Genomic DNA, 25638 nt, shown 5'->3' on the forward strand with positions numbered 1-25638 from the left:
CACACACACACACACACACACACACACACACACACACACACACACACACACACACACACACACACACACACAAACACACCAAAAAAAGCTCAAGCCATTCAGTCCTCTCGTTAGCTGCATAAGAAAACTCCTGGGTCATCACATTATCAACGCCGCTCCCACAAAGCCTTCCAGACAACCGACAACATCACTAGAAGGTAGTAGCTAAATAGAAACACCCACTCATCCAAAAGACGCGCCCCAAGATATCAAATAAGGAGCAAGAAACGCAAGCAGAATATACTCAGACAATAGCAATCGTGAACAGCACATCGGCAAAAGTGCAGTATATATTCCAGGGTCGTGGTACAAAGCCCATGGGCCAAAAAACAAGCTAGCTATTTCAGCCACTCTCGAATTTTGTCAGACGAAGAAAAGAAGAGGGAGGAAACGAGAGTAGGACGCTAAAAGCTTGAACACAAACTACTTTTCCCTTTTTGTGAAGGTCTCTCATCCTCGATAATACTATATCATGTTTGTAGATTTGAGACCCAGGCCTGTCGCCTGCGACATGGACGCCTTCGACTCGCCATCACCGTGAGCTAAACCTTTGTTCCACCCACCGAGACTTTCGCTGAAGTCTTTCTCAGTTGTTGGGGTTCGTTCAAAGTCGAAGCGATCGCTCAGGCGGTAATTCTTGTTTGTTGTCTCCCATTGCGACCGTAATGCGTCCAATTCTGTGGCGAGACTGTCTAGAGCTAAAGAGTTCCGGTCCGCGGCGTGCTCCGCTGTTGCCGTGCCTTCACTGTGTGCATCATCGTTACTGTATAGACTCTCGCCTGCGATGCTGTCGTGGGGATTATGTTGGCGCATGCCATTGGCAGCTCCAGGTGGGAGCGTTGATTGTCGACGGTAGTTGTCAACCGAATTCTCGAATTGATCGAGGAAACGCTGAACGCGCGACTCGGCGTCCTTCGCCCGTTCGTCCAAGAGAGCATTATCGCGGCGCAAGTTCTCAAGATCGATTTTTGATTGAGCAGTAAAGGCCTCGAGAGACGACATTTGTGCCGTGGCGGCATCACGAGCCTTCCTAGCTTCTTGCAACTCGTTTTGCACTGTTGACAAACGTGTCTCTAGGTCGCCGACATTCTGTTTGAGTGAGTCTTGTAGAGCGGACACTTCTCTCCGCAAGGCATCGCGTTCGCCTTCCCATGCAGCGGATTCTGTGGCAGAAGCAGTGCCACTCTTTTGGCGGACCTCGACGAGTTGCTCCTCTAGCTTGGTGTTGGCTGCTTTGTAACGGTCGAGTTCCTGCTTCATCTTCGCTAGCATCTTCTCAGTACCACGTAAATATTTGACTGCAGCTTGGTGGTCATTCGACAGCGCAGACACTCTATCTTCCCATTCCTTGTTCACTGCGCTCTGCTGTTGCTCAAAAGTTGAACGCATCTCGTCATGAGCCTTGAGTGATGCATCGAGTTGCTGTTCGAGTTCGCGCATGCGTCCTAGTTCTGGCGTGCCAAAGCGGGAATTTGGGCTGTCCAAGCCGCGAGATCTTCTCGCATCACTTGGATTTATTCCCCTTTCCTCCAAAAGGCCCTTCAACGTTTTAAGCTGAATCTCGAGAGCGTTGCTCTCCAGTCGCTGTTTTTCGTACCCTAGAAGCATCTCATCCCGATCTCTCTGGACATTTTGGCACTCTTTCATAGTGACTTGAAGCTGCTTCCGAATGGTCAGGCTTTCACGGCTTGTCTGTTCCTGATAGGCCTCGAGGCCAGCAATGCGCTCTTCCGCCCGTCTCAACTTATCAGAAGCAACGTCAGCCGCGTTTTGGTTGTTCCGTACGAGTATGTTCGCAGCTTCCACCTGTTGCTGTAATATAGTAACTCGTTCATCGATGACATCTTGGTCGTTGTTTTCCATATCGATAGATTTTCCTAAACCTATTAGGACTGCTGATCGGTGCGTCTCGGCCTCCGCAGCATGCTTTTGGGCCAGTTCTTCAGCATCGCGCAGACGAGCAGTGGTAGAATCCAGTTCTCTCATTTGGCTCTCTTGCTCTGATCTAATCTGCGCGAACTTTTGCTCGATGACCACTCGCTGCTGTCGTTCCTCCTCGAATTTGCGTTCAAACATGGAGGCTCTGTCAGATGAGGCTGCTACCGCATCTCGAAGTGACTGTAACAGCGATGAATGGTTGTGTGTATCACCCACAGCCCTCGTAAGCTTCGTCTCAATCTCTTGCTTGTCAACCGTCAGGAGTCTAGCGGTGGCTTTGGCTTCAGCTGCATTAGCAGCCTCTTCCCTTGCCGCGCGCTGAACTTCATGCAGCTCCGCACGAAGAGACTCAACTTCTGAAGCATTGCGCTGTCTGTACGTGTCAAGCTCAGAAACACGTGTTTGCGCTGCTTCGGCAGTCTCTTCGGCTAGCTGTTTAGCTCTGCGTTCGGCCTCGACTTCTGTAGTCAAGGCTTCAATCTTGTTTGACAGCTCTGTCTGAAAAGCGAGCGAGTTTGCTAATTTTCGGCTTATGTCGTGGACACGATCTATGTCAGGCGTATTCACTCCTCTACCACCGTCAGGTTGGGGTGTACCTGCTTGACTTCCACCGCCGTGTGCGGCCAACTTTGCCTTTGCGTAGACTGCTTCATTGACTGCCGCGTCGCGCTGCTTTTCGACCTCTGCAATCTTACCTGCAGCCGATCTAGCTTGGTCGTCAATAGTTTCTTGCACTCTTTTAAGCTCTGCCTTCATGCGTAATAGGGCCTCGACAAGCGGTCGATCTTCATCGCCGAACGTGTCGGGAGATCTCTCTTCAAAGACTGGGCTGTTGGACGTATTCGCATTGTATCCGGCTTTCCGAGCTAGAGCAAGCTCGGAAGCAAACCAGGCATTCTTGCTGCGAGCAGCATCAAGTTCCTTGATCAAGTCATCATTTTGCTGTTGGAAGAGCGCTGGAGACGATCCAACGCCGCTATCTATCGGTCTTTCTGCCTCCCGACTGAGTCCTCTGACCTGATCTGCAGATGGTCGTGGTGTACCCTGCTCTACGCTATCAATGGAATACTGTTGTCGTTGTGCTCGTGATCCGCTCCGCGAGGAAAGACTGCCTGAGCGCGTTGTATCCATAGAAGCTTTGGCAGACTGGCTGTGCATCTTGGACTGACCGCTTGGACTTTGGTCTCTTCTGGAGCCGGACGACTCTACGAAGCCTGTAACCGGGCTACTTTTAAGCGTAGGCGATGCATTATCTAGACGATCAATCTCTTTCAAGTTTTCCACGCCAGGTCCATAGCCTCTACTGTCTTTTGTTGGAGTCCTACTGCGAGCGTTGTAGCTCACGGCAGTCCCATTTGCTCTAGGCTGCGGCGGTTGCTGTTGCGGAGGCGGTCCAGGGGGGGCTTGGTTACCTGCTGCGCGTGGCAATCTTGAGCCTGCAGGAGCCGGAATGCCACTCGACTGAGGCTCCGTATTCCTTGGCCCACCAATAACACTTTGTCGGGCCGCTGCTACGCTGCCTTGCCCTTGCAGAACCACACTTTTCTCGTTGCTTATCTTACGACCATTAGGTGCCTGAATTCTGGAGTCATTTAGAGTAGGTGGTGCAGCTACTGGAGGTCCTGTTTGAGGAGCGACAGTATCACTTGCCGGGTAACGGATTTTAGAAGTGTCCAGGACGTAGGAACAGCTTAGTTCCTCTCGATTGCTTGGTGATGAGCTGGGTTCGCCAGCGAGAACAACGATATGCCTTCCGAAAGCAGTCATACTATGCCCTGATCGTGGTGACGGCGCAGGCCCCATGTTTTGAAACATATACCACCTGCGCGACGGGATGCGGAAAGCGGCCAAATCTCCCAAATCGTTCCCGTCTTTCGTACGACCACCAAAAACGTACATTGTATCATTTACCAAGGCCGCGGCATGGCCTTCTCGAGGTGTAGGAATGTAGCCAATACAATCGAGTTCTGTCCAAGCATTTACTCGTGGGTCGTAAGTCCAAACGTCGTTGAACCATGTGTTGCCATCGGTCCCGCCGAATCTAGCAATCATTTCGTCAGTCGCATTGAACAGTCATCATCGGAAGAACATAGGGCTTACAGATAGAGTTTATCATTATATGTTATGATGGTATGATTTGTCCGGGCAGGCGGTGAGAGTCCTTGTGGTAATGGCTCGTCGCCACTGTTGGGGATCAGAGTCTCCCACGTACTGTTTGTCGACTGAAGAGCGTTGAGATCGAAGGCTACCAAGTCGTTGAAGAAAAACCCTTCGACCTGACCACCAAAGATGAAGATCCTGGACCCGAGCAGATTTAATGTATGTCCGTATCGTCCAGTGGGGCGATTACCAGAGGGCACCGCTTTGGACCAATGTTTCGTTGCTACTCTCAGTAAGCTCATGACAATGGCAGGACCGAAGCTGGTCGCTACTCACATGTGTTGAGGAGGTACAAATTGTCGTCGAGTTGGTCACCTTCGTCCATCTTCGTGTCTCCTCCGAAGACAATGAAAGCGTTACCAACTAGTAGACTTGAATGTCCTACTCTGGGCCCGGGACCATCGCCCGTCGCAGGGACAGGATAACATGGCATATTTGCGTTTCCCGCCTCGCACATCCAGAGGTCACCCTTGACTGTGGTGCCGTTCACAAGACCTCCCATAAGATATACGATACCGTCTTTAGAAGCAGACGAGTTGACGGCAGGCCCATACCGGGGAAAGGGATTGGCATTGGCAGAGAAATTGATCCTTCGCTGAGACCATGGGTATGGCGAATCGCCAGGAGGTCTTTGAGGACCTTGCGCGCCACGTACGAGTTGCTGCAAACTACGTGTTAACAATGCGCTCTGGGAAAACGTTACCTCTAGAAACACTCAACATACCTGTGATTCACCATCTGGTCGCACCGCCAGGGACTTTGGTTCTTGGCCCTGAAGTTGACTTTGCATGCTTCCTGACAGCGAGTTCTGGGAGTTGTTCACACTTGCGCCTTGGGTGGGGGTATTTCTTCCATTGTCAACATTACGAGGACCGACTAAGCCCCCATTGGCGACGGGTATAGAGGAATTTTGACCATGAGAGGAGCCCAAGTCTCTCGTCGCCGCAGGCAGGGCGCTATTCTGGTTCTTCTTCGATTTGCCGAAAAGGAAAGACATGACCGGCGGCGCGCCTCGTCAGCAGGAGGTACAATCGCTGGAGATAATGTCTTTGTGAGGGTCAAGAGAGCATCCGGACGAAGTGTCGGTAGAAGAGATCACTGGATTGATGTTTCGAGGCGTATGAGGGTGGGTCTTTGGTATCGTAGGAGCGGACTTGAGGAACGGGAGGAGGTATGAGGCTTGCGCAACCGGGGCAGGTCAGGCACATACGCCACGAGGTAATCAAGGGATCCCGACGAGATGCGGCGGACGGGAATGAGACAGTAAAAGAAACCGGACGTGATACTGTTGCTGGCGGCCTCGTAGGTGAGATGCATAGAAATTATTCTTTGGGGAGGCTGGTTTCGTTCGAGAGCGACTCCAGGGCAAAATGACGCTAAGCCGGATTAGACAAATAACCCTGGTCCAGGGGGCGCGCGATGGACTTTGCGCCATAAATTGCCGTTGCTGTAATATCTCAAGAGCTATATTTTACAATGTCTTTCTACATGGTTGTAGAGAGTTTCCAATTGTATAAAACTCGGTGTATAGGTATCTTGGTAGCAGCATGACGACATACCCAATTTTCTTGTGGCGGCTGCGTCGTTGTGTGGTACCTGTCATGCTTTCCCCTGACCTGAGCTTTGTTCTAACGTTAATAATGTCTGGGCAGCTGCACCCTGAACCTGCGGGTGGATACTGTGGGCATGTACATAGTATCAGTATCCCAAGAACCTGCGCCAACTACTGGGCCAAACCTTGACCTGTCCCAGAATCCCTTATATCCATTGGAGCATAATAGAATGTAGTTCGGAAGAACAAGCTATTAGTCGCTTGCCATTTGTTGTCTGTATTTTGCTGACCGTCGCTCGCAGTATAGCCTGCATTGACAAGACTGCCAATGGAGCAACTTGGGCTGAACGAACCAAGTACATGGATGCGCTCCTCGTTCCGTAATTCGCTCTGCATGTTTTTCTAGTGTCACATCAATCCAATACACCTCAACAAGCCTTCATATGAATGGATTTCGTGGGGTTGAGCGACGCGAAGGATGCGAAATTACGGAAACCCATCCCTGCATCCGATCAATTATATCTCCCCACGAAACCTACTACATTGCAGAGCCTATATCTAGCATTCTTCATATATTCTAGTATAGGCTCTTTCTCAGTATACGGTCTGTAAGAGTCCAGATGTTGGTCTATCCTAAGTCATATGATAGATGGCGAATCGTTCTCGATCCACGATGCAAATTCTCTAGAGCCTGCTGCTAGGCGCATGCACAACAACCTCAATATTGAATCTCATGTGCACCACCACCTAGAGCTCGTAGATCTAAATCCTAAGGATGCACACATTGCACACGCCTGAAGGAGCAGGAGGGCCGTCGTAGAGGTGGTCGATCAAGTCAGTGGGCTGATGAAGATGGCACATAGATAGTTCACTTCCAGGAATGTAAAATTCGAGAAAAGCCACTTCTCATACGGTGTCTATCCTACCGATTTTGCTCGTAGCGAAGCGTACTGCCTAAGTAATGATTGGCATTGTATCCTATACTTATACCATTGTTGGTCAAAGCTAGCCGACATATCCATGGATAGACGTCCTGGCACCAACAGCTCTCTTGTTTCGGGATAAGAATCAAATATGCGAATATCTCGAACCGCCGTGCTATGTTCAGGCTTCTGCGCAAAGCAGAAGATTATAAGCAAATGAGTCACAACACTGTTGAGTAAGCATGAAGTCGAATTTCAAGGTGTTGAGCGAATGTCAGAAGTGCAGTGAAGGCGAGAATTGTTGTTGTATGCCACTAGACTATTCCTTCCGTTGAGGGTTGTGGAGGACGAAACAAAGAAGAAGCGGTCAAGTGAATAATAAATTGATAGCATTCCAGAACGGCAGCCTGAGGCCTCATCGGATAGATGATGAATCCAAATCTGTTTACATGTGTAATATTAGTGCCGCGCGCTAACCATGCACCCGGGGTCAAGACTAGCAGCTGGCCCAAGTACCTACGTACTTTAAGACTGGGCATGCGTTTTCACCTTCAACGTCAAAGTTCACGTCGCAGTTCGCAATTTTCCCCTGGTCACGCCTCTCAGCCGGCTTTAAACACCTTGTAAGAATCGTCTTCCTTTCGCCATGGGCGCTCCGCGAAAGCCTCCCTCAAAAATATAGTCGCGTGAAGCGTGACAATATTCAAGATGGCGATGCGACCAAAGCATGCTTCGCAAATACTGGAGCTCGAAACACCTTCAACACCGGACGAATACGATCAGCAGCCGTACAGCTCGTCAAGTCCGCATGCAAACTCAGATTCGCGAACGTCGTCCTCGCGGATGACCAATGGTGGTTCGAATATGCGTCGAGACGGACGGGCGGAAAGACCGCAAATGCTGCGAGCAAAGAGTGATTTCGGACCTCGGAGAGAGGATGCTACAGAAAATCATGACGATGAGTCAAAGAGTAGCGCGGAAGGAGACTTCAAGATCAGGCATGGCTTTGAGTCGCAACTGACTTCTGAGGAATATAACACCATACTCAACTCTGTATGTGGAGCTTTTACTTGCTTTGGTCTCTTTAGCGGCAGGCTGCTGACCCTCAAACACAGACGTTTTTCATGTACTTTACCGACAAGAAGCACGAGACCGGCGGTCACCCTAAAGAATACGACGAATCATACCCATTACAAGAATGGCGCACGAAGGACAGGTTGAAGACCGTGTCTGCAGTTTTGGCACTCTGCCTTAACATCGGTGTCGATCCGCCAGACGTTATCAAGACGAATCCTTGCGCGAAGTTAGAATGCTGGATTGACCCTACTGCGTCAAGTGGCGCCTCCGGACACACTCCCATGAACCAGATCGGTAAAGACCTCCAACAACAATATGAACAACTCAGCATGCGCACGCGTTACAAGCTATGTCTAGACCCGACCGTCGACGAAACTAGAAGATATTGTCAGACCCTTCGGAGGAATGCGAGAAACGAGCGCGTCCTGTTCCACTACAATGGACACGGTGTGCCCCGACCTACATCCTCAGGCGAGATTTGGGTCTTCAATCGAAATTACACGCAATATATCCCCATCTCTTTGTATGATCTTCAGACATGGATTGGCGCACCTAGTCTCTTCGTGTACGACTGCTCAGATGCTGGTACCATTATCTCGAATTTTAATCGTTTCGCCGAAAAACATGAGAGCGAGAACCTTGAAGCACGCCGCAGAGATCCCAACATCGAATCGGTCGATTTCAGCGACTGCATACATCTTGCAGCGTGTAGGGAAAGGGAAACATTGCCTGTCAACCCTGACCTTCCTGCCGATGTCTTTACGGCTTGTTTGACCACTCCAATAGAGATGGCTGTTCGATTCTTCATATTGCAAAATCCGTTACCTTCAGGCATCACGTTAGCTGATGCTCAATACTTCTCCCATTCTGCAGAGAAACTGGGCCGTGCTTCGGAACGAAGGACACCAATCGGAGAACTGAACTGGATTTTTACCGCCATAACTGATACCATTGCCTGGAACTCACTGTCGAAGCCCTTATTCAAAAAGCTTTTTCGTCAAGACTTGATGGTGGCCGCCCTTTTTCGAAACTTCCTCCTCGCACAGCGTATCATGCGGGTATATCACTGCCATCCCGTGTGCCATCCTGAGATTCCTCAAACCCACGACCATCCTTTATGGCGCAGCTGGGATCTTGCTGTGGAGATGATTCTAGCGCAACTGCCTGATCTTTTGGCGAAGAACAATGGCGAAAAGGCATACGAGTATCAGCATTCAAATTTCTTCGCTGAACAACTCACTGCATTTCAGGTATATCTTGACCGAGATGCACAGGAAGGCAAGGTGCCAGAACAACTCCCGATTGTCTTGCAGGTTCTACTGAGTCAGGTTCATCGATTGCGTGCATTGGTCCTACTCTCGAGATTCTTGGACCAAGGTCCATGGGCAGTGCTGCTCGCCCTCAGCATTGGCATTTTCCCCTATGTCTTGAAATTGCTGCAATCTCAGGCTATAGAATTGAAACCTGTCATGGTCTTCATATGGGCACGTATCTTGGCGGTTGATCAATCCTGTCAGGCGGACTTACTGAAGGACAACGGATATCAGTACTTTATCAGTATTCTCCATCCCTCGTCTGGTAAGTACTCGGGAAAAGTATAAGTCATCGATGATGCTAACTCGCGGGTAGCGCTGCCTGTGGTGAATCAGGTTGAACATAGAGCCATGTGTGCATTCATCATTGCAATGTTTTGCAAAGACTATCACCAAGGACAGACGGTTTCACTTAGTCCTGAGCTGATCGAAAACTGTATTACACACATGGCTGACGTTCATAATCCACTAATTCGACAATGGTCATGCTTATGCCTTGCCAAACTCTGGGTCGGCTTTCCCGAGGCCAAATGGGCTGGCATTCGCTGTCTCGCGCACCAAAGGCTCTGTGAGCTCGTTTTAGATGCTGTATCCGAAGTTCGCGCAGCAATGTTGTATGCGTTAACCGCATTTCTTGGTATACCAGACCTCACACCTCAAGTCGCACAAATCGAAGAGTCCATTGCATCAATGGTTCTGGTATTGTCATCAGACGGTAATAGTATGGTACGCAAGGAGCTGTTAGTATTCTTCTCGACATTCATCGTCCGATATAGAACGCGATTCAACGTGGCTGCATACGATCAGCTGGTCGAAGAACGAGATGAGTTCCTACGCCCAAGCCTCGGCAAGCCGGATAACTCACAGGGTGGTCAGTCCACGAAACAGGACAATGATGCCACCAAATCTGAAGGCGCAAGATTTCAGTCTGTGTCCTCCAATACCGTCTTTTCCGCCATCTGGAAGCAAGTACTAGTCATGTCGGTAGACCCTCACCCTGATATAGCTCAAAGTGCAGGTATAATCGTGGATAACGTTATACAATCGCTTCTTGACTCACCCCTGGGTCCATTCGCTGAGCCTATTCTCAAAGAAGTTGAACACCATAATCGTCAGAAGCCACGGGTAAACACGACTGCTGCAGAGGTTCCTCCCGCGCCACAGCCGTCAGCTCCACCGAGCCCAACAAGACAAGACGGGTACTTTTTTGCAGGAATCAGACGCACGGCAAGCGTAGCTGCCTCTCTGAAGAATCTAGCTTGGGGTTCAACGAGTCAAAACACTTCGCCAAGTACCACCATCAAGATTGCACCACGAGGTACTCCAGACCGTCCTGGCCGTTCGAAGCTTCCCAGCGATTGGAACCGGCCACCGGATGAGAGAGATCGTCCCCATACACCGCATTCCCACATGCCTGCTAAAACACCAGAAACCCGCTATTTTCGACCCAGAGACCTCAGTCAACCTGCAGAGTTACCTCTTCCAAGCACATTTTTTGAATGGTCTGTGGAATACTTCCGCGAACCCCAGATGAAGTCAAGTGAGGCCGACGAACCAGGAAGCGTTGACTATAATGAGCGCCTGTGGAGAAGGAATCGCAATGACAAGATCATTGCTGAAACGCAACCTCAAAAGGCTATCGCCGGCAGCAACAAGTGGGACCGGTCTAAAGCATTCTTCAATAATGTCTCGCAGCCGACCAAGATGTGCTTTCATCAATTCGAGAACCACCTGGTCGTAGCCGACAATCGTGACACACTGTGTATCTGGGATTGGGACAGACAGCAGCGACTCAATAGGTTCTCGAATGGCAACCCGTTCGACTCAAAGATTACCGAAGCACGATTTATCAACGAAGATGACCAGGCGCTATTAATGACAGGTGCATCTGACGGTGTTATAAAGCTATTCCGCAACTATGATTCTGCAAAAGAAGTCGAACTTGTTACAGCATTCCGGGCGTTGACTGATTTGGTCCCCAGTAATAAGAATGCTGGGCTAGTCTTTGATTGGCAGCAAAGTCGAGGTTCGATACTTGTCGCTGGTGACGTCAAAGTGATCCGTGTCTGGAACGCAGGGAGCGAGCTATGCTCAACTGTAGGTCCTTAGGGTAAACAGATATGAGCAGATTTAATGACTAGATTTAGGATATACCAGCTCGATCGGGGTCTTGCGTCACTTCACTCACTTCTGATCAGGTTGAAGGCGAAGTTTTCATTGCTGGCTTTGGCGATGGAGCCGTCCGCGTATACGACCAACGAGAAAAGCCAGCCACGGCGATGGTTAAAGTATGGAAGGAGCACAAGCAATGGATCACCAACGTTCATCTTCAGCGAGGTGGGCAAAGAGAGTTAGTCAGTGGCTGCAGGAGCGGGGAAGTCAAACTATGGGATATCAGGATGGACAAAAGTGTCAAAACGATTCGAGCGACTCGTGATACTTTGAGGAGCTTAAGCGTGCATGAACATGCTCCGGTCTTCGCTGTGTATGTTGCTCCTCTTTGCTCTGTCATAACCGCTAATCTAGGACTCACTAGTGGCTCTGAGCGACATACTGTCAGGTTGTACAACCTTAACACGGGGAGCCCACTCTCGTCCTTCGAGCCGTATTCTGGAGTTCTCAATCGGAATCGATCCTCGCCTATCTCATGCACCGCGTTTCATCCTCATCGAATGATGATTGCTGGGGCTGCACTACACGACACGCATGTTAATATTTACGCAGGAAACTGGGAAGGCGCTGTATGAAAGCCATAAGGCAACTTTATTCCCCTATCAACCCGGCCACAGCGACGGAGCATCGAATCTTCCTCTGCATTGTAAGATATGGGAATATGGAGTCATTTGTGATACGCATGGCTTCGGGCAACTTTGCAAAGGCGCATGGACTTTGGATTACGGATTTAAGATAGTCTAGTGGCTTTGACATAAGTTCAGACTCACAATGTCGAAATACCTTGTACGCGTGTGGATTATTTTATGATGAATTCTTGATCTCGCTACTCGCAAAGATAAATATGTTAGCCGACACTATGAAATTCGTTGCCCTGACTTCGCTCCGATGTCTCTAGCCGCGTTGATGCGATTGTGTAGACACTTACCTATAGGTAAGGTTGCCACCCGGTAAGTATCCATGAAGCTTCGGACCGACCCCACCGTTCCCTTCCTCCACGCTTGTCATCACCAACGATTCCACTCGATTACTCTGTTCAAGTGTATAAGTCGACATGAGGCCGGATCCTGCTGTGCTGGAAGTTCTATCTCTATCTGAAGGGAATGTGACCGTGGAAGACCATGGTGGTGGTGGTGGCTCTTCCTCCGCGTCAACATCGAAGATTATCTCAAAACAAGACGACGGCACTAAGCTGGAATACTTCATGAAAACAGGGTCCGGCAAAGATGCAGAAATAATGTTCCAAGGTCTGCACCGCGACAACGAGCGATCTTCTAGGTTCCCCGTTGATGCCTTCTAGGTGAACACGCATCCCTCAACGCAATCAACGCCGTGGTCCCGTCTCTGTGCCCTAAATCCCACGGGAGCGGCCCATTCTCCTCCGACGCAAATACTTTCTTCCTCGTAACGGATTTCCTGAATCTTTCTGCTCGCAGCAATCTTTCGGCAGACGATGAACCGGCCTCTCTCGCGGAGAAACTTGCTCAGCTACATACTACCCCGGCGCCCATTCCTGACGGCTACGACAGTCCTATGTTTGGCTTCCCCGTGCCCACATGCTGCGGTGATACTCCGCAGGACAACACCTTCAACGCCTCCTGGGCTGATTTCTACGCCAACAGCCGGCTGAGGTTCATTCTTGAGCGGGCAGAAAGTGCGAATGGTGTTGATGACGAGTTGAGGCGTATGCTCGAGACGGTTGCTTCCATTGTCGTACCACGGCTGATTGGCGACGAGCATTTGAACGGTGGCAGGGGCGTAACTCCAGTCGTTGTACACGGCGATCTATGGTCGGGTAACGCCGGGAGAGGGAGGATAGGAGACGATGATGTGGTGCAAGAGGTTGTGTATGATCCCTCTGCGTGCTATGCACACAGCGAGTATGAATTGGGAATCATGAAGATGTTTGGGGGTTTTGGGGACGTGTTTTTGAGGGAGTATCATAGGGCGTGCGCGAAGACGGAGCCGGTGGGCGAGTATGAGGATCGGGTAGAGTTGTATGGATTGTAAGTGCAGTTGTGTAGAGATGGAGGACTAGTGTAGAGGAGAGAGCTGATATGTGCAGGTATCATCATCTGAACCATTATGCGTTGTTTGGAGGTGGCTATAAGGCTGGGGCAAAGGCGATCATGAAGAGGCTTATTAGGACCTATGTGCATGATAAAGCGTGAGTGAACTTCGGCAATAGGAACTAGGTTACCGGAGCTACTGTCGAGTATGCACGAGGCACTGGCGTACTTGTTTAGAGGGTTGTGACTAATTTTATAGGTAGGTCAGCTTGAAGAGTTTGGTGAAGTCGATACCAGGTGCGCACCGCCTGTCGAAGAAACAGGAATAGCTCCAATACGAAAGGTCTCTGACTGTTTTCATAATAAAGAGATGACAGGATGCAGTGGGTGTTCGAGTATGAATATATGGTCGACGAAGAGAGATCTTGATGGCTATTGGTATTCAGGAGAGAAGGCTAGACCTCAATTATGTCCTGCCGTCAAAATCGGACCCTTGCTCCTCCATATTAACACTGATCCATACAGACGACTAAACATTAATATTTTATTGACTTATAAATCCCATGCTCGTACAACTACCACAGCAAACGACATTAAGCCATAAACCAATCACTGATTTTCAATCGTGATCCCTCTTTACGACGTCGGTATTGGTGGTATCATCATCCTTCCGCTCAAGACGAATTTGCCGGAGTCCCTTATCCAACATGTCGAGCTTCTCGTGAACTTCTGCTAATCCCTGCTGCATGCTCACATCTAGTCCCTGATGTCCACGTTCCGTACTGCCCTCATAGCTGCTTCTCGTTCTGTCCAGCCCACCATGATGTAAACTCTGAGATCTCTCCAGCCCAGAATAGTGGCTATTACCCATCCGTTCCAGGGCTGCATGACGGCTGCTGTTCGCCCTCTCAAACGCTCCATCAACAGTCCGCTGGCCCCTCGTAAACGTCGATTCAAGCGCACTCTGACTACGCGACAAGCGTTCGTGAATTGCCTGCTGCCCTCTTCCAAGCCCCTCTTGCAACTCCTGCTGCCCGTGATCCGCATGATGGTGCATCTTCTCATTAATCCTCTCGATACCCCTATGTACCGCATCTAATCCCCTTGCAAGCCCATGATGCCCTCCCTCAGCCACTTTTTCACCAAACCCCCCTGCCGTACTAGCTATTGTCCTGTGCGACTCCCCGATCGCCGGTAAAGGCGCGACACGCGCTGTATCTAACCGGCCCGCACGTGTCACAGATGTATAAGAATCCGGCACATTTGCTTCGACATCGGCGCGCACGTTCTCGTACATCAGCTCTATGATGCGTGCTTCTTCCTCGACAACGAGGGTGCATGTCTCGACGCCGAATTCGCGCTCACGTTGCTCGATGTATTCGCGCACTTTGCGCCACTCGGACTCGAAGTATGTGAAGCGGTTGGGCAGTCCGGAGCCCTTGAGGTAGGTCAGGAAGCCGGCAATTATGGTGTTCACGGCGCCGAAGAAGGTCACAGCACTGCGGCCGCCACCGGCGGCACCTGTGATAGTTAGTCTACACAGAAGGATGGTCTATGGAGGGACAGAAAGCATACCAAGGGCGGTCAATGTCGCCGCTACGACAATTTGTAGGCCCAAACATCCGTTGATCGCTATCGAGAAGAACTTGAAAAGCTTCCCGCAGTTCTTTTCTGCCGAGACCGTTCGTGTGTATATACCCACGTTTGGGGCTTTCCGTTGCAGATATGTAGTATCTGTTAACGTAGACACTGAGTCGATTCCCACCAATCTACGGAAATGGGCCAGCCGGTCGTGTGTTCCAACAAATTCATGGACTGCAGATCCGATGGGGGCGGGCGGGCGACTTGTTCCTGCGTAGATCCGTTGTGGTTGAGAGGGAATGCCTTCAGACTGTGACATGGTCTGGGGAGCATGTGTGTTGTCAGGCGCGTTCGCGAAATTGGCCTTTTCTACATCGCCTTGCATGCTTCGCTTGAGCAGAGAAGAGACGAAAGGTATCTTCTTCATGATGATCCCGTCGCGTAAAGAGGAACTCCCAACTCCCGGGGCAAAGACACAAAAAACCAGTCCGCAGCGCGCTCAGAACAAGAGGGAAACGCTCCAACAAAACTCTCACACGACAGCCCCCCAACGCGCACCTGGAAGTCTCTCGCTTTTGAAGACCGGAATCCACCCGCAACAATATCAGCGGTAGGATGGTCGATCCCAAGCTAGGCTCCTTGCGATGGCCCGTAGACCAATCATCGAGTGTGATTGTACATGTCCGCGCGCACCAGCCAGCCACATACTGCATGGGCTTTCAGGATCGTCTTTGCTCGAATCACAGGATTTGCTCTACTTGGAACTGGTGCCGATCATTGTTTAAAGACGGTGATACGCGGGCGACTTCTGCTTGGCAAACGTATCTCAACTAACGATGTCTTGTATTCTCCCATCACTAATTATGTGCAGGACATGTGAGCCTTCCACCGGGACAGCTTTTGTGTTGTTCTAGGTATATCTCGGAGCGGAGATTGGGCGGATTGGTCCTTCATGCGGCCCGCGGCCCCGTTGCGGGAGCGTACCCTAATCCGGCAATCGAAGAGTGGTGTCTGGAGGCAGTAAACAGTAGTGTGAATTCTCAATAGACTATCGCAAATCGTCCAACCTTTTACCCCAGGGCGCTGTTTATGTTTCGAGTAGTGCATAGAACCTCCTCGAGATCGTGATTCTACACTATTTGATCATCTATGCCTTCAGACTATACATTATTAGTATGATATTCTCGCATCAAGTGATAGCGATGGGGCATTCTTTACAGTATTGTGATGATACTACATATCCAAACGCGTCTATTGCAGGCCAGTCCAGAAGTACAGTATCTAAAAAGCATTGAATTTTCTAGAAAGAAGGGTGAGAATCTCGGGCTAAAGGGCACTAGTCTTCTTCAAGTAGTAATCGACATCCAAGTCAAAAAAGTAAACACTGCTTTGTAATCATCGCCCTGCTCCACCAGACACTGGGAACCTATGTATAGGTGTTCAATCGGGGAGACATCACGGTATAGCCGAAAACTGCTAATTTGAGGAACCCTGAAAGACGCACTAATCACTAGCCAACAACCTCAATGGCCGCCCTTGATCGATGACGTGGGATCGCGATGTCGGATGTGGGGTTGGCTTCATTTCTAATCCATGCTTTTTAATATAGCTGTGCCGGCCTTGTCAGAGGTATATATAGTCCACTGGTTGCAACTGATCTTCTGCAATTGTATATGATATCTTCCTTGCTAAAGCAACAACAATCAGAATCAAAATGTCAAAGCCAATTACCTTGTATGGCCATGCCGGCGGCCCAAACCCGTGGAAAGTTGTCATCTTCCTCGAGGAGCTCGGCATCGCCTACGACATGAAGATAATGGACTTCGGGGATCTCAAGAAGGAGCCCTATGAGTCCATTAACCCTAACGGTCGTGTGCCAGCGATCGAAGATCCCAACACCGGTATCCAGGTCTGGGAGGTAATTATGCACCGTGATAACGCGACACCTTCTGCTTAACTAACTGGTATTATCAGTCTGGTGCCATCATCGACTATCTCATCGAGACATATGACAAGAGTGGCAAGTTCGCTACCAAGTCTTCACAAGATAAATGGACCGCGCGAGCTCTCCGTGATTTCCAGATGAGTGGACAAGGTCCATACACAGGCCAAAAAGGTGTGTTACATCTCCGCTCATCCTGGCATCCAGCCACTAACATATAGCTAGTATGGTTTACGAAGTTCCATCCTGAGAAAGTTCCTTCGGCAGTTGAGCGTTACGGCAAGGAGACCGTGCGCAACATCGGCGTCATTGAGAAGCAACTCAAGAAGAGCGGTGGTAGCTACTTGCTGGGTAACGACATTAGTTATGCCGATTTGATGTTTGTGCCTTGGTACTGGTATAACGCAATTACGGTGCCAGAGGGAACCGACTTGGACAAGGAATTCCCGTCGTGGTCGGCTTGGTATCAGAAGTTGAGTGAGAGGCCGTCGGTCAAGAAGGCGGCGGCCGATCGGACGAAGGCTATGGGTGGATAGATATCAAATTATTGACCTTGAATACACGCAAGCGATGTAATAAACCATTGATGGAGCATTACCACTGGAGCTCTTTTTATTCGGAGTGATGTCTTCATCGCGCGTGGATGTTTTATTGAGAAATATCATTTACTTTAGACAATCACGCTAACCTTGGGACATATGCGCCATGCATTTACGGTAGCACATGATAGGTGATTTGCCATGGAATAGTTTTATTGTGCTACGTAAATGCAGCAAGTGGTTTAGCTGATCTATCCAAGATTAGCGAGGCATACAAAGAAGGTTTAAATCCTCATGCAGGTGCATCGTCCAACAAGTGAAGCGCTGTGCTGTCGGAGGATGCTCCTAATCTTCCGTCTCATCTCATCAACGGTCTCGCCCAAGAGCGACATCAGGCTATGGATTGCGCTGAAATATCATTGACATCGATAGCCTAGAGCTACAGGGGTTCGGTGTGGGTGTTGTGACCTTCCCTATCTATCAAGGCTCGGGTGATCGCTGCGTGATGTACAGCGTCCCGGCTCGTCTGCTATTGTGCGGAAGCTCGAATTAGTTCAACTTTGCCTCTTGGGCAGCTTTCAAGGTTCAATCGCTTTTTAGTCCAGTAGACATCTACTCCTGACTGTAGGGATGCGGATGAGCATCAAGTGTCGGCTTTAGACTTCTTCGATTTCTTCTTGTGTGTCTTCACGCCATCAGAGCTCTTCATTTTGTGCGTTTTGCCATCGGAATCTTGCTTAGGTGCTGTTGCATTCGATTCAGGCTTGGGCACTACTGGTCTATTCAGAAGAGCCTGAAAAGCTTCACTGCGTCCCCTTGGCGCTTTGTTCGATTTCTGTTTCTTAGCAACGGGCTTTCCATCGCGCGGTGCATAGTGTTTGTCGCGAGTCGCTTCAACTCCCTTGTTACTCTGTTTCCTGTTGGGCTTGTGGGAAGCCTGTTTTGGTTCTTTCTCCTCTATTTTCAGCTTCATATCCTCAGTCTCTGACTCCTCAGAACTTGAATCAGATGAACTACTATCTTCGTCCGCGCCGCCCTGTCGCTCCGCAAGCTCTTGCGCCTTCCTCTTCTTTTCTAGTCTTTCCATCTCGACCTTTTCCGTCAATTGATCGAATTTAATCTTAGCCGATGCTTTCTCTCGCTCCTGTCGCACTGTGCGATCTTTGTCGTACTGCTCGTTGCCGGATAAGCCGTGCTTTATGAAACGGTTCGCCGCCGAGGTGTCGAGCGTTCGATGCCCAGGACGTTTGACTGGTCCTTCTTCTGCAAGTTTGATCTTCGCGAAGTATTGTTTAACTCTACTGAGCTCCTCAAAGATAGGATGTGCCTTGGCATCGACGGAGGAGAGGTTGAGGTATGCTGGTGGAAGTGTTAGTCGATGTTTATTATCTGATCGAGAACTACCATACAAAATATTACTGATTCGATAGCATATGTCGTGAGCACATGGAGCTTCGCCTTGTCAAGCAAAGGTAGCTTGCTAGACGTGTCGCGCAATGAGGTCTTCAAAAGTGGCTCGAGAGCATCTTCAAGTTCATCGATGTTCGCGGACAAATTCTCGATTAGCGGGTTGAGATCTGTTGAATCCATGGTAGTTCAAATATAAGCGTTATTTCGATTTCGACTTTAGACCTAGCTATATCGAATACCTGTAATTGTTATGTAAAGATATGTAGAATTTATGTTATTCCGAAGATCCTCCGACCGGTTTCAATGACGAAGGTCGTGGCGAGAACACCGCGATTCAGCGCTCAATACTGAAGGAGTACGATGATTAACTTTTCTCGTATATTATAACCCCATACGAATGCTGTCAAGCTGTCTTCCATAACGCTTCCAATCCTTTTACCCAGGCTCCGGCCTCGAAGACTCCCGCGCTCCGGATGGTTCTCCGGTAACATTGACTGCGGCCGGGCGGCCTTGTCATGTTCTCAAAGAAAGAGGACCCCAATGGAAACACAAAGGGAAGCTGGGGTAGCTCGGGAAGATGAAATAATGTTTGTAGCCTCTACAGAATGCATTGATAGCTATTAATGATACACATAGCTCCTCGAACCGTACATCTAGCAATATGATGTCGCGCAAGCGCTCTTCTGATCCGAGGCCAGAGAGGACAGGACGACCGCCTCAAGATAAAATACACGTTGTTGGACTTGGGTCTATTGGATTATTCATAGCACACTCTCTGAAAGCTGTACCTTGGGAGGGGACGCCCGACGTGATCCTCGTTTCACACAAAAAGTCAACAAGAGATAAATGGTTACGGTCTCCGCAACGGATCACCTGTACAGTCGATGGAGACGTTCTCAATAGTGGCCACTACTGGATGCAGTTCGCAACACCCAATCGAAGATATCATGGGTCTGAGATCTTACCTGGTAATCCTCTACCGAAGAGTGGTATACGGAAAGCCAAGGACGATGCAACCTACCATGTGACACCTGAGGAGTTTGCTGAGCGCGAGAAGTCAGACTCTAGCAGTCGGAATGTTGGTAAAAGGGTCCATACAGACACTGGTCGACCGGACCTCGCAGAGAAATCCACCCAAGAGGCAGTACAACAAAGCGTTGCAGGAGCTGTCGAAAATAGAAAGTCAGGACAGTCTATCGAAAGCAGCCAAGAGGAGTCCACACCCAAAGCACACAGAAGTCCAGATAGGATCGAGGCAGTATCCGGAAGCGGCACGCAAAGTGGAACTTGGTCCAAAGAAGATGAAGAAGCATTCAACGATGAGCTCACCCCTGAGCAACGCAGAACGCTCGATCAGGTGGACCAGATGATGGCCGAAGCAGAGGCGTCTCGAACACGCAAGACTCCCCTTGAAGACAGATCACTCCCCGACATCAATAAAGTAGGCCAACAAATAGCCCGGAGCTCAGACGACGACCCCATTCTCCATCTAATCCTCTGTGTCAAAGCCCCCGACACAGTTTCCGCTCTTTCTGCCGTCGCCGGACGCCTCTCTGCCGCCAGCAGCATCCTCTTCCTCCACAACGGCATCGGCATCATCGAAGAAGTCAACACCAAAATCTTCCCCGATCCCGCCACCCGCCCTACATATCTCCTCGGAGTCAACTCGCACGGCGTCAACAAACAACCAGATCACCCATTCGCCATCGAATGGGCCGGTCAAGGCACCATCGCCATCGGGCCATACCCCGAAATCCCCGACCCAACCTCTCCTCGCGCCCACACTCTACCCCCATTCGACCCATCCCCATCCGCCCGCTGCCTCATGAACCACATCAAGCGCGTCCCCCAGCTCCAAGCCGCCGTCCACCCACCCGACCAACTCCTCGCCCTACAACTCGAGAAACTCGCCATAAACTGCGTCATCAACCCGCTGACCGCCCTGCTCGACGTCCGCAACGGCTACCTGCCCTATTCCTACTCCCTCCTCCGCGTCGCCCGCCTCATCATCTCAGAGGTCTCCCTCGTCCTGCGCAACCTGCCCGCGCTCTCCCATCTCTACAACACCGAACGCCGCTTTTCCCCGCGCCGTCTCGAGGCGCTGTGGGTCGGCGTCGCGACACGCACCGGGCAGAATGTTAGTAGTATGCTTGCGGACGTGCGCTTTGGGCGTGGTAAGACTGAGGTCGAGTATATGAATGGCTGGGTGCATCGCATGGGCGAGAAGCTCGGCGTGACGTGCGTGACGAATTACGGGCTCGAGAAGCTGGTCAAGGGCAAGGCGACGATTGTGCAATGGGAGAAGCAGATGGATTTGCCGTTTAGTGAGGAGACGGAGGTTAAGTTGAGGGATCAGGAGGAGTGGGTTAGGGCGGAAAGGGAGGAGCAGAGGGTGAGGAGGAAGGAGAAGCAGAAGGAGAAGGGGAACAGGTCTGTACAAAAATGATTGGCTATGAAGTTAGGCGACGTTTTGAGGTGTGTTATGATGGAGATATGGCGGGATTTATTTGTAGTCGCGGATTGTAAGTGCATGACATCCGGCCACTGTAGCAGGTCTGGTGCTGCATGCTCAATACAGGCATTTTCTATCTGATCTATATAATTACGCAAAGGGAACTATGTTGGTTCGATATTCGAGATCTATGAGACCGCCTCCGCACTCTCCAACAGCCCCTGCGCTTCCAACAACAGCACAATCTGATGCACCGCCGTCCGCACATTCGTCTTCTCCACATCCACGACGAGATCCGCCTTGGTTGGCACCTCGTACGGGTCGTCAACACCTGTGAACCCCTTGATCTCCCCTTTCCGCGCCTTTGCATACACACCTCTCCGATCAGTCTTCTCGCTGTATTCGAGACTCGTTGCCACATGCACAAGGAAGAAACTACCATACTTCTCCACGCTCTCACGGGCATCCTGGCGACTCGCCTCGAATGGCGCGATTGGCGCCGCAATGACAGCAGCTCCAGCCTTTGTCAGCTCGGACGCAACGAATGCGATGCGCGCAATGTTTTTGTCCCGGTCAGCGCGGCTAAATCCCAACTCGGAGGAGAGTTCGGCGCGTACGGTTTCGCCGAGGAGGAGAGATACGCTGCGTCCACCTTGCTGGTTGAGCGTAACGTTGAGCGCGCGTGCGATGGCGTCTTTGCCGGAGTTCTGGTAGCCTGTCAAAAAGACAGTGAATCCCTGGGCATACCGCGGCGGGTGACTCTCTCTCAGCACCTTGACAACCTCTGGATAAGAGAACCAGCTTGGGATCGCGGCACCAGTGCGCAGACGCTTGCGAAGCTCCGTACCGGAGATGTCTAGGGTGCGGATGGTCGAGGGAACTTCATCGCGCGGCTTGTACTCATCGGAGTCGGGAAGGTAAGTCATCTGCTGGAAAGGCACGACTTCGATGCCTAGCTCGTCACGGTACTTTTCAACGGCAGTCTGCGCGTCATAGGGGCCGTAGAAGTCGACACCAGCACTATTTTTGCCAGGACCAGCGTGGTCGCGGCCGACGATGAAGTGTGTTGCGCCGTGGTTTTTGCGGATAATGGCGTGCCAAATGGCTTCACGCGGACCGCCCATGCGCATGGCAAGGGGGAGAAGGCCAAGTACCGCCATGCCGTTCGGATAGCGAGGTAGTAGTGCTTGGTAAACGCGTACACGGGTGAAATGATCTATGTCGCCAGGCTTGGTGAGGCCGACTACAGGATGAATGAGGACGTTCGCTTGACGAGAACGAGCGGCACGGACGGTCAGCTCACGATGAGCGCGGTGCATGGGATTACGGGTTTGGAAGGCGACGACGCGGGACCAGCCAAGCTTGTCGAAGTGCAGACGGAGTTCAGCGGGCGAGTCTAAAGCTGGTGTGAGAAGGGGCTACTTGCGCAAAGAGGGGAGTTACCAAAGACGTACAGCGAAGAGCGACGTAGTCGTAGTGCATCAAGCGATCAATAGCATCAAGCTTACCGCCAATACAGAACTCACGCTGTGTATTCATGAGAAACTTGATCGCAGGATGCTCTGGGTCACCGCCGAAGACCTCTTTGGCCTCCTTCTCCCTACTTGGGTATCAGTTCCTGAGCTCTTCGAGTCAGAAATGTCTCTTACTTGTCCGGCTTGTATACATCGTCCACGGTGATTATGGCAACATTTCTATCATCACGAAAATCTCTAAGTGCAATACGAGCACCAGCCTTTGCGCCAGAAGCATCGATGATTTCTTGTGAAACGTCGAGGCAAATGGGCATGGAAAAGAGGCTTCCATCTGCGAGGCGTACGTTTGAAACCACACTGTGACGTATCAGTGAAGTACAGTGACCACATGTAGTCCTGCTCACCCATCGTAGTCCTTCTGGTTCATGAAGCCTGCCCAGTCGTAGGTCAGCACCGTTCTTCTCACATGCATATTTCAAGAATGCTGTTCAGGTCTTCTGGAGAAGGACTTCTGCGACGATTGAACTAGGCGTACCCTCAAGTGGACTGAAACCTCCGTTTAGGATGAGCTCCAAGTCACACAGCTGCCTCTCGGTGAGAACAATAGCGGGCAGTTTATCTGCCTCAGCCAGCAATTCAGATCTACGCGGCGCATCACGCGCGATTAAGTCCTTGAGGATACCACCTATACACACGTCAGCTTCTACAGCTCAATGGTTTACATACGCCACAGGGCACCACCGCGGGGCAAATGTGTTCTTCTTACCATGAGGGGCATTGGCCATGATGAAATGAGATGAGGTATGATATAGGAGTGGAGGAGGGAGAAGATGGAGAGAGGTCAAAAGCAAGCAATTGGAGACTGTACAGAGAGAGAATGGAGGATAGGAAGAGGGGAGAAAGAATATGAAGGCTAGGACAGGTAAGCTAAAGGAAATTTTTTGTATACAGATTATGGCGGAGTGGAAAGGTAAGGCCTTTTGGGGGGAACTGCCGACCGACGTAATGTTGTTTCGGCTGCGGGGCAGAGCACGGACGGCGTAGTCCAAAGCACGCAACCTTGTTACTACAGGGGGTCCCGGTCGGGTGGAGTCGGTTTACGAGCACTGCTGCCCGTGCGACGAAGTGGTGAGGGGCTTCGGGGAGACTTTAATCCAACACCAAGTCTTGATCTATTCACAGCTTCGGGGGCCATGGTCTATATACTATCTCACGACCTCGAATGCCAGCTGTCACAAACAAGCAATTCTCAGCAAACAGGGTACGTGCGATGATGACAAACGGCAATGATAACACACCAATGCGTGTCAATCAAAGAGGAAAAGCTTGGTACGATGGTGTGATCGGTCGCACACGAGGCGTGTTCCAAACTTCCTTTTGGCTGTCCGGCCTGGAATGAGACATACATTCACGGGGTGCGGAGACGCCTCATATACACACAAGGCGATCTTACACAAGATAAGGATTGCAGAGATCATAGCGTCTGATGGGCCTTTAGAGGTTGAATGCTGCTTCACTGTGATATCGCGATAACTATGTAATTTTGCCGGCGGCTCTCATCCGAGAGATTCGCATCCTTCCACTTCTTTTGTATCTTTTTGTCTTCTATCTCTTACGAGATGCTGACCGCTGTATAGTCCCCAGCACTCATAAATGCTCACTGCCGAACGCCAATATGCTGTGGTATACGCTAAAAATCGCACGAAAGAAATGTACAGACTATGGGAGACTATTACACCGAGATGGAGGTCTGATTGAGCTGCTCGATAGTCTGCTCCATGCCTTCTTGTTGTAAAGTTCGCTTACGCTCTTGATCCATGAGAAACTGAGCGTAGCGGGACTTCTTGTTGTGGATGCCACACTCGGTTTTGTTGCGGCCTTTCCAACGTCCAGAACGCTCGTCCTCACCGGCAGCGACAGGCTGCGTGGAGTGCCAGTCACCGACGCTCTTGTAGCCGCGCTGGAGAAGTTCATTGGAGGGAACGTCATTTTCCTTGATGTAGGTGTTGACTTGATCAAAGGTCCAATTGGCTAGTGGATTGACCTTGATCATACCGGTGTCGTCAATCTCGACAATGTCAAGCTCGCTGCGTTTCCCGCCTTGGGTGCTGCGGCGACCGGTGATGACAGCCTTGACCTGAAGTTCGGCGTAGGAACGTTGGGCAGGCTCCACTTTGGCCACCCAGTCGTAGAGTTCCTCATTGGACTCCCACAGCTTTTCGCCGTGCTTAGTGGCGAATTCTTCAGCGGTTTCGCAACCTTCAGGCTTGTAGATGTGCATATGGAACTTCGGATAGGTCTTCCTCACGCGGTTGGCCAGGTCAAGAGTCTCGGAGAAGTGGTGCAAGGTATCGAGGAAGATGAGGTCAATGCGAGAGCTTAGTGGTCCAGAGATCTTGGACAGCTTATCGAGAATGACGAGGCCTGAAGGTCCAAGAGCGGTGGTTTGGTATAACGATGGCAATGAGATCAGGCACCATTGCAGGATTTCTGCAACATGTTAGCCCTCGAGTTCGACACGTGATCATGGGGAAAGAGTTTACGCACCATCTGGCGACAATTTGGACAACTGCTGGTTGATGTGCTTCAGGTGTGTCTTGGTAAAGAGTACTTCAGGCTGTGGGGAATCGTTTGATTCGCCAGAACCATATCCAGACTCTACATCTCTCAGTGACGCGGTATCCTTGTCGTCGTAGGTGGTTGAATTGCCCGACATGTCGAAACGAGCAAGAGTCGCGCGTACTCTGTCAAGTATACTACAGAAACGTGACTGAGACGCTTGGGGCAGTTTGTGCAGGGAGAAAGGCAAAGAGTTGTTACGGCTGAAGAGGATGATGCGGAAAAGAGAAGCAATGGACAGCAGAAGAGACTGACATATGAAGAGAGAGGGTCATGACTACGACAAACGGCAATACTGGAGATTACGAAGGCTGCTTAGGAATTGCGTGCTTGATGTGTCCGCTACCGGTGTCGTAGTTTGTCAATACTATGTAATTACTGTCTATTAATCATCCCCTTCGGCCAAATCTCTCAACCTTCCAGAAGAAATTTCGCAA

The 25638-nt window shown here is 50.5% G+C and overlaps 10 protein-coding genes across 10 annotated transcripts; 4 read left to right on the top strand and 6 right to left on the bottom strand.

Annotated features, from left to right (window-relative positions):
- Positions 1 to 356: 356 nt before the first annotated feature.
- Positions 357 to 5246, bottom strand: EJ05DRAFT_389232 (uncharacterized protein). The gene is made up of 4 exons (XM_033741313.1): positions 4862 to 5246; positions 4414 to 4798; positions 4078 to 4360; positions 357 to 4018 (listed from the first exon to the last, which is right to left on the bottom strand). Exons 1-4 carry the CDS (start codon positions 5132 to 5134, stop codon positions 505 to 507), a joined length of 4455 nt encoding a protein of 1484 aa, XP_033599877.1. The 5' UTR covers positions 5135 to 5246; the 3' UTR covers positions 357 to 504.
- Positions 5247 to 5671, bottom strand: EJ05DRAFT_389231 (uncharacterized protein). The gene has a single exon (XM_033741312.1). It carries the CDS (start codon positions 5570 to 5572, stop codon positions 5360 to 5362), a length of 213 nt encoding a protein of 70 aa, XP_033599878.1. The 5' UTR covers positions 5573 to 5671; the 3' UTR covers positions 5247 to 5359.
- A 1470-nt stretch (positions 5672 to 7141) lies between these two features.
- Positions 7142 to 12050, top strand: EJ05DRAFT_476686 (uncharacterized protein). The gene is made up of 5 exons (XM_033744089.1): positions 7142 to 7665; positions 7728 to 9267; positions 9319 to 11099; positions 11150 to 11487; positions 11539 to 12050. Exons 1-5 carry the CDS (start codon positions 7321 to 7323, stop codon positions 11747 to 11749), a joined length of 4215 nt encoding a protein of 1404 aa, XP_033599879.1. The 5' UTR covers positions 7142 to 7320; the 3' UTR covers positions 11750 to 12050.
- A 101-nt stretch (positions 12051 to 12151) lies between these two features.
- EJ05DRAFT_476687 (Ketosamine-3-kinase) lies at positions 12152 to 13570 on the top strand. The gene is made up of 4 exons (XM_033744090.1): positions 12152 to 12421; positions 12475 to 13180; positions 13240 to 13389; positions 13443 to 13570. Exons 1-3 carry the CDS (start codon positions 12229 to 12231, stop codon positions 13343 to 13345), a joined length of 1005 nt encoding a protein of 334 aa, XP_033599880.1. The 5' UTR covers positions 12152 to 12228; the 3' UTR covers positions 13346 to 13389; positions 13443 to 13570.
- A 224-nt stretch (positions 13571 to 13794) lies between these two features.
- Positions 13795 to 15408, bottom strand: EJ05DRAFT_389251 (uncharacterized protein). Its single transcript, XM_033741314.1, has 2 exons — positions 14759 to 15408; positions 13795 to 14704 (listed from the first exon to the last, which is right to left on the bottom strand). Exons 1-2 carry the CDS (start codon positions 15189 to 15191, stop codon positions 13803 to 13805), a joined length of 1335 nt encoding a protein of 444 aa, XP_033599881.1. The 5' UTR covers positions 15192 to 15408; the 3' UTR covers positions 13795 to 13802.
- A 960-nt stretch (positions 15409 to 16368) lies between these two features.
- On the top strand, positions 16369 to 17363 carry EJ05DRAFT_476689 (glutathione S-transferase). The gene is made up of 3 exons (XM_033744091.1): positions 16369 to 16682; positions 16739 to 16880; positions 16932 to 17363. The coding sequence occupies exons 1-3, from the start codon at positions 16479 to 16481 to the stop codon at positions 17240 to 17242; spliced, it is 657 nt and encodes a 218-aa protein (XP_033599882.1). The 5' UTR covers positions 16369 to 16478; the 3' UTR covers positions 17243 to 17363.
- A 34-nt stretch (positions 17364 to 17397) lies between these two features.
- Positions 17398 to 18877, bottom strand: EJ05DRAFT_538635 (uncharacterized protein). The gene is made up of 2 exons (XM_033749470.1): positions 18655 to 18877; positions 17398 to 18604 (listed from the first exon to the last, which is right to left on the bottom strand). Exons 1-2 carry the CDS (start codon positions 18833 to 18835, stop codon positions 17889 to 17891), a joined length of 897 nt encoding a protein of 298 aa, XP_033599883.1. The 5' UTR covers positions 18836 to 18877; the 3' UTR covers positions 17398 to 17888.
- A 318-nt stretch (positions 18878 to 19195) lies between these two features.
- Positions 19196 to 21101, top strand: EJ05DRAFT_500969 (uncharacterized protein; the record flags this gene model as incomplete). The annotated part of the gene is made up of 2 exons (XM_033747050.1): positions 19196 to 19242; positions 19292 to 21101. 2 exons carry the CDS (start codon positions 19196 to 19198, stop codon positions 21099 to 21101), a joined length of 1857 nt encoding a protein of 618 aa, XP_033599884.1.
- Positions 21049 to 23135, bottom strand: EJ05DRAFT_476692 (putative sulfate adenylyltransferase). Its single transcript, XM_033744092.1, has 5 exons — positions 23118 to 23135; positions 22987 to 23014; positions 22757 to 22939; positions 22562 to 22707; positions 21049 to 22503 (listed from the first exon to the last, which is right to left on the bottom strand). Exons 2-5 carry the CDS (start codon positions 23007 to 23009, stop codon positions 21296 to 21298), a joined length of 1560 nt encoding a protein of 519 aa, XP_033599885.1. The 5' UTR covers positions 23010 to 23014; positions 23118 to 23135; the 3' UTR covers positions 21049 to 21295.
- Positions 23136 to 24044: 909 nt separating this feature from the next.
- On the bottom strand, positions 24045 to 25565 carry EJ05DRAFT_532026 (putative Phosphoadenosine phosphosulfate reductase). The gene is made up of 2 exons (XM_033749059.1): positions 25130 to 25565; positions 24045 to 25072 (listed from the first exon to the last, which is right to left on the bottom strand). The coding sequence occupies exons 1-2, from the start codon at positions 25296 to 25298 to the stop codon at positions 24315 to 24317; spliced, it is 927 nt and encodes a 308-aa protein (XP_033599886.1). The 5' UTR covers positions 25299 to 25565; the 3' UTR covers positions 24045 to 24314.
- Between the last annotated feature and the right edge of the window lie 73 nt (positions 25566 to 25638).

This window comes from Pseudovirgaria hyperparasitica, assembly GCF_010093815.1.
Source record: "Pseudovirgaria hyperparasitica strain CBS 121739 unplaced genomic scaffold EJ05scaffold_9, whole genome shotgun sequence".
In the NCBI taxonomy this organism is placed as follows: domain Eukaryota; kingdom Fungi; phylum Ascomycota; class Dothideomycetes; order Acrospermales; family Acrospermaceae; genus Pseudovirgaria; species Pseudovirgaria hyperparasitica.

What these genes read in the sequence shown, in the direction of transcription:
- EJ05DRAFT_389232 (XM_033741313.1), bottom strand. Translation starts at nt 5,134, where the DNA reads ATGTCTTTCCTTTTCGGCAAATCGAAGAAGAACCAGAATAGCGCCCTG. An exon ending in GACCAGATGGTGAATCACAG is followed by an intron (nt 4,799 to 4,861) that starts GTATGTTGAGTG and finishes CGTAGTTTGCAG; the next exon opens with CAACTCGTACGTGGCGCGCA. An exon ending in TATAATGATAAACTCTATCT is followed by an intron (nt 4,019 to 4,077) that starts GTAAGCCCTATG and finishes AATGATTGCTAG; the next exon opens with ATTCGGCGGGACCGATGGCA.
- EJ05DRAFT_389231 (XM_033741312.1), bottom strand. Translation starts at nt 5,572, where the DNA reads ATGGCGCAAAGTCCATCGCGCGCCCCCTGGACCAGGGTTATTTGTCTA.
- EJ05DRAFT_476686 (XM_033744089.1), top strand. Translation starts at nt 7,321, where the DNA reads ATGGCGATGCGACCAAAGCATGCTTCGCAAATACTGGAGCTCGAAACA. An exon ending in ATAACACCATACTCAACTCT is followed by an intron (nt 7,666 to 7,727) that starts GTATGTGGAGCT and finishes CCTCAAACACAG; the next exon opens with ACGTTTTTCATGTACTTTAC. An exon ending in CATGCTCCGGTCTTCGCTGT is followed by an intron (nt 11,488 to 11,538) that starts GTATGTTGCTCC and finishes AGGACTCACTAG; the next exon opens with TGGCTCTGAGCGACATACTG.
- EJ05DRAFT_476687 (XM_033744090.1), top strand. Translation starts at nt 12,229, where the DNA reads ATGAGGCCGGATCCTGCTGTGCTGGAAGTTCTATCTCTATCTGAAGGG. An exon ending in TGCAGAAATAATGTTCCAAG is followed by an intron (nt 12,422 to 12,474) that starts GTCTGCACCGCG and finishes GATGCCTTCTAG; the next exon opens with GTGAACACGCATCCCTCAAC. An exon ending in CGGGTAGAGTTGTATGGATT is followed by an intron (nt 13,181 to 13,239) that starts GTAAGTGCAGTT and finishes TGATATGTGCAG; the next exon opens with GTATCATCATCTGAACCATT.
- EJ05DRAFT_389251 (XM_033741314.1), bottom strand. Translation starts at nt 15,191, where the DNA reads ATGAAGAAGATACCTTTCGTCTCTTCTCTGCTCAAGCGAAGCATGCAA. An exon ending in GGCGACATTGACCGCCCTTG is followed by an intron (nt 14,705 to 14,758) that starts GTATGCTTTCTG and finishes TAACTATCACAG; the next exon opens with GTGCCGCCGGTGGCGGCCGC.
- EJ05DRAFT_476689 (XM_033744091.1), top strand. Translation starts at nt 16,479, where the DNA reads ATGTCAAAGCCAATTACCTTGTATGGCCATGCCGGCGGCCCAAACCCG. An exon ending in CCGGTATCCAGGTCTGGGAG is followed by an intron (nt 16,683 to 16,738) that starts GTAATTATGCAC and finishes TGGTATTATCAG; the next exon opens with TCTGGTGCCATCATCGACTA. An exon ending in TCCATACACAGGCCAAAAAG is followed by an intron (nt 16,881 to 16,931) that starts GTGTGTTACATC and finishes ACATATAGCTAG; the next exon opens with TATGGTTTACGAAGTTCCAT.
- EJ05DRAFT_538635 (XM_033749470.1), bottom strand. Translation starts at nt 18,835, where the DNA reads ATGGATTCAACAGATCTCAACCCGCTAATCGAGAATTTGTCCGCGAAC. An exon ending in TATCGAATCAGTAATATTTT is followed by an intron (nt 18,605 to 18,654) that starts GTATGGTAGTTC and finishes CACTTCCACCAG; the next exon opens with CATACCTCAACCTCTCCTCC.
- EJ05DRAFT_476692 (XM_033744092.1), bottom strand. Translation starts at nt 23,009, where the DNA reads ATGAACCAGAAGGACTACGATGG. An exon ending in AACCAGAAGGACTACGATGG is followed by an intron (nt 22,940 to 22,986) that starts GTGAGCAGGACT and finishes GATACGTCACAG; the next exon opens with TGTGGTTTCAAACGTACGCC. An exon ending in CGACTACGTCGCTCTTCGCT is followed by an intron (nt 22,504 to 22,561) that starts GTACGTCTTTGG and finishes CACCAGCTTTAG; the next exon opens with ACTCGCCCGCTGAACTCCGT.
- EJ05DRAFT_532026 (XM_033749059.1), bottom strand. Translation starts at nt 25,298, where the DNA reads ATGTCGGGCAATTCAACCACCTACGACGACAAGGATACCGCGTCACTG. An exon ending in GTCCAAATTGTCGCCAGATG is followed by an intron (nt 25,073 to 25,129) that starts GTGCGTAAACTC and finishes AACATGTTGCAG; the next exon opens with AAATCCTGCAATGGTGCCTG.